Below are 12,045 nucleotides of genomic sequence, written 5' to 3'. Positions count from 1 at the left end.
GATGAGCAGCATCTCAAGAAATAGCCCAGCGTACTTAGAATATATTTGGAGAGGTGGATGGGCAGGTAACGGATGAAGTCTCGGTATTTGCTGACTCCAGAAGACAGGTCTTTGACGACATCCAAGTCAACCAACAGATCCGAGGGGGTGCTTTCTGCCTTGGACATGCCCACTTTTCTGGAAAACAGCTTATTCATCTCGGAAATACACTGGAGTGAACCCTTCCGTTGTCCTTCTAGAGGAAAGCCAGAGAGGGGTTTGGATGAGATTGTCTCTATGGTAACTCCAGGCCAAAAGAAGCTCTCAGCAAACCCTCTCCCCAGAAATGGAGCTCATCGGAATTCACCCTCAGACCACTGGATTTCTGTCATCTCTTCCGCCAAACTGGAAATAACAATCTCCCCAACCAAATACACGAGGACTTTTCAGCCTTCCCAGTTCAAGGAGATGCCGGTAGAATCAAAGCCCCGCTCAGGTGAAATGGCCTTGTGCCTAGAAGTTCCTTAAAATATCCCAAGGAAAAAATGTGAACAATTTTGTAAAGGGAGCAATGAATGAAATGATTCGGTCAAGTGTTGATAACTATTGAAGTTGAGTGATGGTTATGTGGGGTGGTTATCAGACGGTCTTATCTGTTTAAGAAATCTGGAAGTTTCCAGATAAAAAGTGCTTGAGAATCAATGCTTCGTGTTTCTTGTAATTATGTCATGCAGAGCTCTCGCTTCACAAACCAACTCAGGAGAGCCTTGAGGTTGGGTTCCAGCTCCCCACTGCTTTTGTTTCCTCCTTAAGACTGAATCCAATGCTGCTGCAAACAATAGTCACCGGTAGGCTAACTTCTAGAGGTGTCCACCTCACCAAAGGTCAGGGGCCACATGAGGGATGGTGGCCCTGGGGCAGAAGGAGACTCCAAGGGAAACCCTTTGATAGCTTCCTTTCTGAGCTTTATTTTCAGATGTCTCTCAGAGACACCAGGATGGAGAAGCGAAAACATGGCCTTTAGGGTTGTCATGACTGCCTTCAATCCTTGCTTCTTCCCTACTTGATGTGGGATTCAATGACGTAACAACTCCTGGTACCCAACTCTTGATGCCCAATGAATGTTCATTTCCCAAATCTCCCACCCCCGGATGCCACTGCCCTAGCCGGCTGCTCCAACTCCATCAGGACTTCCCGAGCTCGTGTCTATTAACTTTCTTGCTACAAGCTGACTTACCAGTATTAGACGCTTCACCCTCCGTGTTCTCAAACAAATTTTCTTTCCCTAAAGTTCTAGACAAAGGGAAGGATGTATTCCTCGTGCTGGCTGCCCAGAAAACACCTGAGGTCTCAGTCTGTGGGTTGTAGTCTTTCTCAGGGAAGAAAAACAAATCACTGGTGTCTTGATTGAGGCCTGAAAAGCAAAGGGCCAGGACAAGGTTGTTCTTTAAGAGGGGGTGTGGAGGAAAGGAGGTGAGATAAACTTATTTCTACTTGCTTCTCTTTGATCTAAGTGAAATGGACCAGGACAGTTATGTCTGGTTTTTACCGAGGGGCAGGGGGGACTCCGAGTCTCTATGCAAAAATTGCCGAAACTCTTGTTAGGTTTTGCCAGCCCATCTACAATGCAAACTATCTCAGAGCCCCATATAAAGGAGAAGAGGGCTGTGGGCAGGAGCTGAAAGTGGGACAATTTTTCTGCAGTGCCTGCTTAATTTTCTTCAACAATATCAGTAACCACCCTCGAGTCAAATTAGAAAAAAACTTTAAGATTTTATTTATTTATTCATGAGACACACAGAGAGAGAGAGAGAGAGAGAGGCAGAGACACAGGCAGAGGGAGAAGCAGGCTCCAGGCAGGGAGCCCGATGTGGGACTCGATCCTGGGATTCCGGGATCATGACCTGAGCTGAAGGCAGAGGCTCAACCACTGAGCCACCCAGGTGCCCCTCAAATTAGAAAATTTAACTTAAGAAACATGCTCCCCTAGGAAAGAGGGAAGCTTGTTACAATCATTATCTGGACTCCCAGAACTCCAGTCCAAGTGCCTGACCCCTATGGTGGGTGGTGAAAGCCTTCCAGGGGGAACCACAGAATGCTGTCTGTGTGTGTACAAGCCAGGCCTTCTGGAATCTTCTGGCTCCTGGAGGGAGCAGCAAGCCGTAGGACACGTTCCGTTGGGGAGACCTGATTTCCAAGCCCCCTCCTGCATGACCCAGGCCACGCCACTCAAAGTTCAGTGTCCCTGAACTTTGGCTTCCTTATCTACAAAATTAAGGAGCTGGACTGGTGGATCTCTGATCTAATTTGCAGGATGCTCTGATTTTTCTTTTTTCACCATCTCCAATCTAGATTTTTATTCTTTTACTTCCCTAACCCACCAAAGAAATCACATGGGATCTCAGTGTCCCCTGGGTTATCTAGCTTTGAAATTCTTTTGGATGCTAATAGTCTACAAATATGACCACAAAACAGGTCTCTGGACATTTAGAAAATCCCCACCTTCAAGAGCTCAACACTGAGATGCTGAGACTCCTCCATCTGATGGCTCCTCTCAGCCTTCTCCCGCCCCACCCCCCACCAATCCTGGGCTGGATCTCCCCCCGCCCCCCAATCTCTTGCCTCTTTGCTGGTTTCTTTTGCTTTCCCCATCCAGGTGGTTAAACATTTCTAAGACACTCTCACCCACACCCTAGACCAATGGCTCTCAAGGTGAGGTCCCCAGAACAGCAGCAGCAAACTAGGAACTTTTTAGAAACGCAAATCTCACGCCCACCACTGAGCTGCTGAATCGGGAGTTCTGGGGGAGGGTCCCAGCCCCCGTGCTTTCAAAAGCCTTCCCAGAGAATGTGATGCAAGCTAAAGTTTGAGAAGGCCTCCCCTGCCCTTATGAGGCCCCTTTGCTGTCTCCAGCCTCAGACAGACCCCTCTGCCAGGTTGGAATTTATGCACAAGAAGGAAGATGGTGGAACAAATGGGCAAAAGCCCTAAACTTTAACCTCTTGGCCTGGCTTCTGTGCAGTGCAAACTGAAGGGCAAAAGAATTCAGAAGCCATCCCCTTCAGTCCCTACCGAACCCAGTCTAAACCCTAAGCCAGTAATGCAGGAACCACACCACACCAGAAAGCAGTAGAGGTGCCGACCAGCCGTACATGGGCCTAAGGCCTTTTCAGTGCCTGACCGTTACAGGTTCTATACCTCCTTCTGCGTTTGCATGTTACACTTTTCTAGAAGGAAGTCACATTCAACGATTTCTCCTTTGGGAAACAGGACCGCATGTCAGGCTGAGGAACTCTATCCTGCATTCTGGAAAATCCCCATCTACCTAAGCTTGTCCACACCTCTGGTCCCTGTCTGGCCTGGCTTCCCAGTCTTCAAAGGGCCCCTCCGGTCTCCACCCGTGGCCTTGTTTACCTGAGACGTTGTTCCTCTCTCTCAGAAACAGGACTCTGATGACATTGGCAGCAGTGAGCAATAACTTGAGGTCACACATTTGCAGCAGCAAGAGCGTGTAATTTGCCTTGGTCCGGTGGGTGCTTTTCCCAAACCAGTACAGGATCTCCCTCATCTTCTGTTCTACCGTTTTGTCCAACATCTGGTTCAGGGAAGACTTGACGATTTTCCCCTCCTTCCTGCTGAGGTTGATCCGGGAGCGGCTGTAGATGAAATCCTTCCCCTGCGTGGTCTGCAAGATAGTCTGAAAATAGTGCAACAGATACAAGCTATCCAGCTGCTTCAGGATGCTAACTAGAAACCGCTTCCGAGGCACCTCTCCGATCCTTTGGAACCACTCTTTGGTAGAGAAGATCTTCCAAGCCAAGACGCATGTTTCACACTTCTGGCACACGGGGACAGAACTGTCCCCCTTCTCACAACGAAAGTAGGGGGCATTCCTGAGCCTTGAGTCCAGGTTTTCCATGATCCTGAGATGACCAGCTCATTTTATCCTTGCCTGTTGTCAACCCTACCAAACACCAGAGGGTACAGGAGAAGCTGATACATATCCCAGTTGAGCCTTTTCTATTATAAACATTTCCCAGAGGAAAGGTAAACCTGTTGGATGGAAAGCTTCTCTCTCCCAGAAACTGCCGGTAGAAGTCTGGCTTTTTGTACTGACCTCCTAGGAAACATGGCTTTACCGTAAGTCTCCTAAACTGGGCACTGCCTAGGAGGAGGCAGTTGCTGTATATTCTGAAAGAGCTGGTCATCTCATTTCTAGAACAACCAGAGGAGTGTTAGTCAAATTGAAGGAATACAGGCACCCCTTTTAAAGGAAAAAAAAAATACATATATCATGTGGAGCTTTGATTGTTATTAATGACTTCTAAATATTCATGGATATAAAACTGGATACAGGGGCACCTGGGGGGCTCAGTGGTTGAGCATCTGCTCAAGTCTTGATGCCCCCCGGTCCTGGGATGGAGTCCCACATCGAGTTCCCCACAGGGAGCCTGCTTCTCCCTCTGCCTGTGTCTCTGCCTTTCTCTGTGTCTCTCATGAATAAATAAATAGTTTTTTAAAAAATTGGATGTAAACTTCCTACATGTATAGCTGTTTGGTTATGAGGCAGCTATCCCAATGATCTTGAATATGTTTATATTCGTTTTCTAAACCCATCGATGAACTGAAAATGCAGATGTTTAATATGAATGTAAGTTGTTTCACTGCTTCAGGATGCTAACCAGAAACCTCTGCTGGGAAGCACTCCTTCATGGGAAAAATTTCACACAGCCTCAATGCCTTGCATGAGGATGTGTGTCTGGGTGGCAGACACAATCAAGGGGGTCACCACTTGGGGTGCATTAAATTGAACACAAACCCAAAGAAGTGATTGAAAGTAAAGAACTTTTGATTGCTTGGCACAAGCAAGAAGACGGGAGATAGCTCTCAAAACACTGTCCGTATGTGGGATTAGGGCAAGAAGATTCCATTCAGTATAATAGGGGGCAGGGGCAAGGAGTTTGCATACATATTAAGGAATTTATACGTATTCTATTTTTAAGGCGTCTTGGTTCAATTGCTCATGCGTAGCATGTCCACACGCTTGTGCATACATTACATCCAAAAAATGGCAGAAAATTCTGCCCATGGGTGGAGATCTTAGTATCATAATGAGCTAAAGGTAAGTTCACGACAAGTGGGGGGACAGGTACAGGGGGCAGGGGTAGGGCTGGATCTGTGCAGATCCTCAGCTCCAAGCCAGCTCAAACTGGCTCCTGTAGGAGCATCAGGAGAAATACGTAGCTAGCTGCTCTCAGGTGAAACACCCAGCTTGGCAGCTCACTGACAGGAAACGCTGGTTCTGCAAAACACAACGCATTCCTTCCTTGGCTCTGGGCTCTTGTCCATTCCCCTTCTTCCTTCTGCTGCTAGCTTTCAGCCCTCTGATTTCAGTACCTTGGGGTTGCATCCCAGCCAACAGTACAGCCGAGTGAAGAAGAGAGAGCGGTCTGGCCCAGACTCCTGGGTTTGGACGCCAGCCCAGCTGCTTACTAGCTCTGTGTGCACAAGCACAGTACTTAACCCCCTGTGCCTCAGTCTGCCCATCTGTAAAACAGACAACAAGAGTTCCTACCCCAGAGTCTTTTTTTTTTTGAGGATTAAATGAGATACTATATGCAAAGCACTTAAAATACTGTCTGTTAATATTCAGCCCTCCCTAAGTGCTCACTACTGTCCTGTTGTTGTCATTGGGATCATTGTTCTGGGCAGCCAAGTAAGCAAAGCGTGCTGCATACAATCTTTACACGAGTGCATGTGCATACAGTGAGGTGCATGTGAAGAAATGCATGTGTCTGTGCATGTTTTTAAAAGAATAATTTCAAAGGGGCACGTGGGAGGAGGCTCAGTCGGTTAAGCATCTGGACTCTTGATTTCAGCTCAGGTCATGATCTCAGAGTTGTGAGATTGAGCCCCCCATTGGGCTCTGTGATCAGCGTGGAGCCTGCTCAAGATTTTCTCTCTCCCTCTCCCTCGGCCCCTCCCCTACTTTCTCCTTTCCCTCTCTAAAAAAAAAAAAAAAAAAAAAAAAATACAGCTACCTTCTAGGATTAGATCAGATATGAGACCAGTCATCACTGCTCTTGTTCTTATAATTATTTCCCTGGGTTATGCCAAAATGTTTGCAATAACTGAGCATTTCTGGTGCCCATGCCTGGAGCCCTGGCACAGTTAGAGAAAGGGATTGGATATCATTGCTCAGCTTGGTGGCAATGGCAGTCACATGCAAGGGTTGGGGTTAGGGACAGGAATCAGGCTGGGGAAGAGATCAGTACCAACAGCTCAGCCTCTTCTGTCTGAATTAGTATCTGGAGAAAAGGTGAAAAGTGGACTAACATCTAAACGACCAATTGGGAAGGCCAGACACAGGATGGTGGTCAGGAGGAAAGAGCACCCAGACACAGAGCACAGGGCCCTGGGGTGTACAAGCAGGAGACACACTACCCCCCAGACCTGCTACAAACTGGAAGTAGCTTGGTTTTAAAGATCCAACTATATTAGGATTTTAATCTGTGAGGCTAATGAACATCGAGGAAGTTTTAGGGGCACCTAGGTGGCTGAGGTTGAGCATCCACCTTCAGCTCAGGTTGTGATCCCAGGGTCCTGGGATTGAGCCCCACATTAGGCTCCCTGCCCAGTGGGAAATCTGCTTTTTCTTCTCCCTCTGCCTGTTGCTCCCCCGCTCGTTCTTTTTTTTTAATTTTTTTATTTTTAAATTTTTTTAAATTTTTTTAATTTATTTATGATAGTCACAGAGAGAGAGAGAGAGAGAGAGAGAGAGAGAGAGTCAGAGACAGAAGCAGGCTCCATGCACCGGAAGCCCGACATGGGATTCGATCCCGGGTCTCCAGGATCGCGCCCTGGGCCAAAGGCAGGCGCCAAACCGCTGCGCCACCCAGGGATCCCCCTTTTTTTTTTTTTAAGATTTATTTATTTATTCATTCAGAGAGAGCGAGAGAGAGGCAGAGACACAGGCAGAGGGAGAAGCAGGCTCCATTGCAGAAAGCCCGATGTGGGACTCGATCCCCGGTCTCCAGAATCACACCCCAGGCTGCAGGCGGCGCTAAACCGCTGCGCCACCAGGGCTGCCCTCCCCCGCTCGTTTTCTCTCTCTCTCTCTCTCTCTCTCTCTCTCTCTCTCTCTCTCTCTCTCTCTCTCTCTCTCATAAATAAAATCTTTTTTTTTTAATCCACCCAACTCAGCGTTTATTACACGCTGAAGGCCATCTGTGGCCCAGTGGCGGAGCACAAACCTGGGAGTCAGAAGGGACTGGCTGGAACCCCACAGCTGTTCCTTACTAGCTGTGTGATCTTGAACAAGCAACTCAAGCCTCTCTGAGTCCCCATTTTCTTTATCTGTAGAAGACACATAATCCCCACCCTTGCAGGGTGTTGTTCTATGAGGACTAGATTAATTGAAGTAGGTAAGCATGGAAGTTACTTCTGCTGCGTCTCCATTCCACTCACCACCCTGACACAGATACACACACACGTACACACAAGTGCACACACAGCATCTTACCTGGCGCACGCAGGGAAGATGAAGCCATTTAGGATCTGGTGTTCCTTTAGAAAGTGCTCTCGGTGGAGGGCAGGACAGGGTGACCAGATGGGATAAGCCAATGGTGGGGAACTGGTGCCAGTGTACCCCAAAAGGGAAGGCAGACAAGTAGGTCTCATCAGAGTTAAGACCCAAGAGAGGAAAACATTTCTCAAAGGAAGTCTTTGGGGCTGAGAAGTACACCTGGAGATTTCTCGAATATCCAGGCTACCAGCAGCCTGGAGCTTTCTTTTTTTTTCTTTTTTTTTTTTTAATGTTTTTTTATTTGTGAGAGACACACTGAGAGAGAGGCAGAGACACAGGCAGAGGGAGAAGCAGGCTCCATGCAGGGAGCCCGATGTGGGACTCGATCCCCGGACCCCAGGATTATGCCCTGGGCTGAAGGCAGCACTAAACCACTGAGCCACCCAGGTGTCCCAAGCCTGAAGGTTTCATGCCAGTCCCCTGGCTGTCCTTTCTGCCCTGTGTTATTCTGTTTTGTTCCCAATTCTGATTAAATCGTCTTCCCATACGGCCCCAATCTCTACTTCTTTTTTCCCACCCTCTCGTGCGGTTTGGAGAACCCCAGAAAGCACGGCTGCCTCACTCCACCCAGCTCTGCTGCCCGTCTCTAACTTTGCACCTGAGGTTCTACTGTTTGTGTGCACAGCCACCTGCCCTGGCTCAGCCAGCAGGAAGTCAGGAAAGCCCTCAGGTGCCCAAGTAGCAGGCTGTGTGTGGGATGAAACCAGGCCAGGCTACAGCCAGATACATGCCTCTGAAGGATTCACTTGCCACTCTCAGCCTGCTCCTCCTCTGTAAAATGGAGATCATACCTCTGTCTAGCTCACAGTGAGTGTCAGGGTCAGATGAATGGATGTATTTGAAGGGCCCCTTATGGGGCACCTGGATGGCTCAGTGGTTGAGTATCTGCCTTCCACTCAGGTTGTGATCCAGGGGTCCTCCCTGCAGGGAGCCTACTTCTCCCTCTGCCTGTGTCTCTGCCTCTCTCTGTGTGTCTCTCATTAATAAATAAAAACTTTAATTTAAAAAAAAAAAACTGCTTGTACTAAAGCTCACAGACACTTGTTACCGGTAGTTGAAGAGTGGAAAGGGTTAAGGAGAAGCAATAGATGTAAACCAGTTGTTCTCAAACATACTTGTGCTCCAGAATCCCCTTGAGGCCTTATTAAAACAGATTGCTAGGCCCAGCCCCCAGAATTTCCGATTCCTAAACCCAGCCTGCTAGCCCAGGAATTTACATTTCTATTAACCTTCTGGATGGTGCTGAGGCTGCTGGTGGGAAAACCACGTTTTAGAAGCACCAATATAAGCTATGCTTGTGTTTCAAAATCTGTGAACAGAACTTCATTTTAAAAATAAACACAGGGGGATCCCCGGGTGGCTCAGCGGTTTAGCACCTGCCTTCGGCCAGGGGTATGATCCTGGGGTCCTGGGATCAAGTCCTACGTCGGGCTCCCTGCATGGAGCCTGCTTCTCCCTCTGCCTGTGTTTCTGCCTCTCTCTCTCTCTCTCTCTCTCTCTCTCTCTCTCTCTGTGTGTGTGTGTATCTCTCATAAATAAATAAATAAAATATTTAAAAAAATAATCTAAGCTTTTTGTGGCTCAGTGGTTGAGCATCTACCTTTGGCTCAGGTCATGATCCCGGGGTCCTGGGATGGAGTCCCACATTGGGCTCCCTGCAGGGAGTCTGTTTCCCCCTCTGCCTGTGTCTCTGCCTTTCTCTGTGCATCTCTGATAGATAGATGATAGATAGATAGATAGATAGATAGATAGATAGATAGATAGATTCTTTTTAAAATAAAAATAAACTATGCTATAGTAGTTTTGCAGTCTTTTTAAAAAGATTTATTTGTAAGTAATCTCTACAACCAATGTGGGGCTCAAACTCACAACCCAGACATCAAGAGTCCCTTGTTCTACCAACTGAGCCAGCCAGGCGACCCTGGTTTATAGTCTTTTAATGGGTTCTAGCTATACATTTGTCTTTGATGAACACATGATATGTTGGTTAAGGGTACCAAAGTGATCACTGGTGTTTTATGAATAAAGAAGGGCCAGGTTTTAGGGCTGGCTGCACTCTGAAAGACTCGTGGGGAGTCTGATGTTTTACAGATGGAGAAAACGAGGCCCCAGATGGTTGAGACAGCTAAATACCACTGGTAGAATGCCCAAGTTGAAGAAGAGAGTGACCAGTAATACATTCCAGTGGACAGAAGACGTGGTGGTCTGGGGCAATGGTGAACTGGGACCAAGAAACCCTACAGTCCTAGTGGCTCATTTGAGGAACAGATCAAGGACAGCATACATGGAGACAAAATGAGAAAAAGAAATAAAAAGAGTCATCTCCATCTGACAGCCTTGCTCCTTACCCTGCCCACTGCAAGGATCCTGGCCCTGACCAGCACTGGCTGTGGCTACTGAGATCAGCACAGAGTTTGCTTGGCAAAAAGCAAAAAGAAGGCTCAATTAAAGAATTGATGAGAACCATCAAATGGACAATACTGTCAAATGGAAACACGTGGCTGTTTAAAAATAAGAAAAATTTCTAACAAGCAGACTCCATACCTTTTGGGTTATTGTTCCATTAAAGCAACTCAGAGTACAGATAAGTTGGTCACACAGACCAGGCCTCTTAGTCTTCCCCGAGAGAGCTGGACAAAACAGACCAGGAGCCCACCTGTGAGCAGAGTTCTGCTCCCAGGACTCTGGGCTGCTGGACACTTTGCCACAGCACCTGCTCACCCTCCCGACTGGCCCAGGGTCCTACCCATACTTCCAGCAGCCACAGCCAGAGCCCCAAGGTAGAGGCTAGAAACCAGACACGTGAAACCCATCACCCTGCCTTAACATCACTGCATAAAGCCTGGAGCATCCTGTGGGAAAATAAACATCAAACATCAAGCTTGAAACTGCCTGAATGGAAGATGGGGCCAGGATGCAGGGAAGACGGCATGGGAGATATGGCTAGAACAGAAGAAAGAATGACAAGGGTTTTTACAGAAACTTCTGGAAGCACATTATCATTTGAAAATGCTGAGAACACTGAATCGTGATAGCTCAAAGCATCTCAGATAGATTAAGGGGTTCATTGCAGTTTGTAGTAGTTTAGTAGGATCTTTTGAAAATTATTTTTTATATGAGTTTTTTTATATATAAACACACACACTTTTTTCTCCCAAGGAATCAGGGTCACTACATTAATTAATCTGGGGGGAAAGTCATTAATTTAGGGGAAAGGACTTTGACCTCAAATGCCTGATCACAGCTATCCTGACCCTCAGTCTTTGTTAGATGACCTGTTTGCCCTCTTCTTTTCCAGTACCTGGCCTCCCCTCTCCAGGGAGACTGTGGATTTACTCAAGTCTGTAGAATAAGCCAGAAATGAAGATAAAGATGAAGCATGTCCCAACAAAGACTGGACGACCAGTCACTCTACCATAGTGTGTGCCCTGCATGGATACATCAGATGTACATGACATAGTAGCCCCCCTGCAAGGCCACCTACCCTACCACCAACGCATCTCATCGCGGATGCAGAGAGAAGGGAGTCGTGCTCAAATATGAGGGATTTAGAAGCAAAAAAATGTGCACACTACCATTTCTTCCATTTATATCTTTGGCTAATGGGGCTGGAGTTGTGAATCTTAAAATGAGGGCAGTTGGCTATAAAGATTGAGAGCCATCAGATAGATGATCAGTCAACAACACAATACAAAATTCAAGACAGCCCCAAAAAACGTTAGAGACAGTACATTAGACATGGAACTGAGGGATGTATTCCATACTGCCTTGTCTGTTATTGTCTTGAATAGATTTCTTTTTTTTTTAGCCTAAGATTTTATTTTTTTCTAAGATTTTATTTTTAAGTAATCTCTACACCCAACGTGGGGTTGAACTCACAACCCTGAGATCAAGAGTCATTTGCTCTACTGACTGAGCCAACCAGGAGCCACTGGTTGGGATAAGAATAGTAGATTCCTATTTAGCTCTTCAGTTTCAATCATTTTCACTTCAATTTAAATCAAATTATTGGGGGGCACCTGGGTGGCTTAGTGCTTGAGCATCTGCCTTTGGCTCAGGTCATGATCCCGGGGTCCTGGGATCAAGTCCCACATCAGGCCCCCCAAAGGGAGCCTGCTTCTCCCTCTTCCAATGTCTCTGCCTCGCTCTCTGTGTCTCTCATGAATAAATAAAATCTCTTTAAAATTTAAATAAATACATAAATACATAAATATATAAACTAACTTATTGGGGCGCCTGGGTGTCTCCATCGGATAAGCGTCCAAGTCTTGACTTCAGCTCAGGTCTTGGTCTCATATGGTTGCTTGTAGGATGAAACCCTGCATCCAGCTCTGCGCTCAGCAGGAAGTTTGCTCCAGATTCTCTCTCTTCCTCTACATCTACCCCTCCCACCCACTCTATGTCTCTCTCCCTCTCTAATTAATTAAAAAATAAATCAACTTCTTATGATCAAAAGATATAGCTAGTTATGTTTTGAGTCA

The 12,045-nt window shown here is 46.9% G+C and overlaps 1 protein-coding gene across 2 annotated transcripts in view; it reads right to left on the bottom strand.

Moving 5' to 3' along the window:
- Window positions 1-4,373, bottom strand: part of FBXW10B (F-box and WD repeat domain containing 10B) — a 36,532-nt gene extending 32,159 nt beyond the window's left edge. For both annotated transcript variants that reach the window (XM_055307210.1, XM_055307212.1), the window contains exons 1-3: window positions 3,394-4,373; window positions 1,217-1,393; window positions 35-235 (exon numbers count right to left, since the gene is read on the bottom strand). In XM_055307210.1, coding sequence (XP_055163185.1) covers window positions 35-235; window positions 1,217-1,393; window positions 3,394-3,898 — 883 coding nt within the window. In that variant the 5' untranslated portion in view covers window positions 3,899-4,373. The remainder of the gene's footprint in view (window positions 1-34; window positions 236-1,216; window positions 1,394-3,393) is intronic.
- Window positions 4,374-12,045: the final 7,672 nt, after the last annotated feature.

Source organism: Nyctereutes procyonoides, unplaced genomic scaffold (genome assembly GCF_905146905.1).
Source record: "Nyctereutes procyonoides isolate TBG_1078 unplaced genomic scaffold, NYPRO_anot_genome, whole genome shotgun sequence".
In the NCBI taxonomy this organism is placed as follows: Eukaryota; Metazoa; Chordata; class Mammalia; order Carnivora; family Canidae; genus Nyctereutes; species Nyctereutes procyonoides.
Note: the sequence above shows the minus strand (reverse complement) of the source record. Positions and strands in the feature narration are given on the sequence as shown.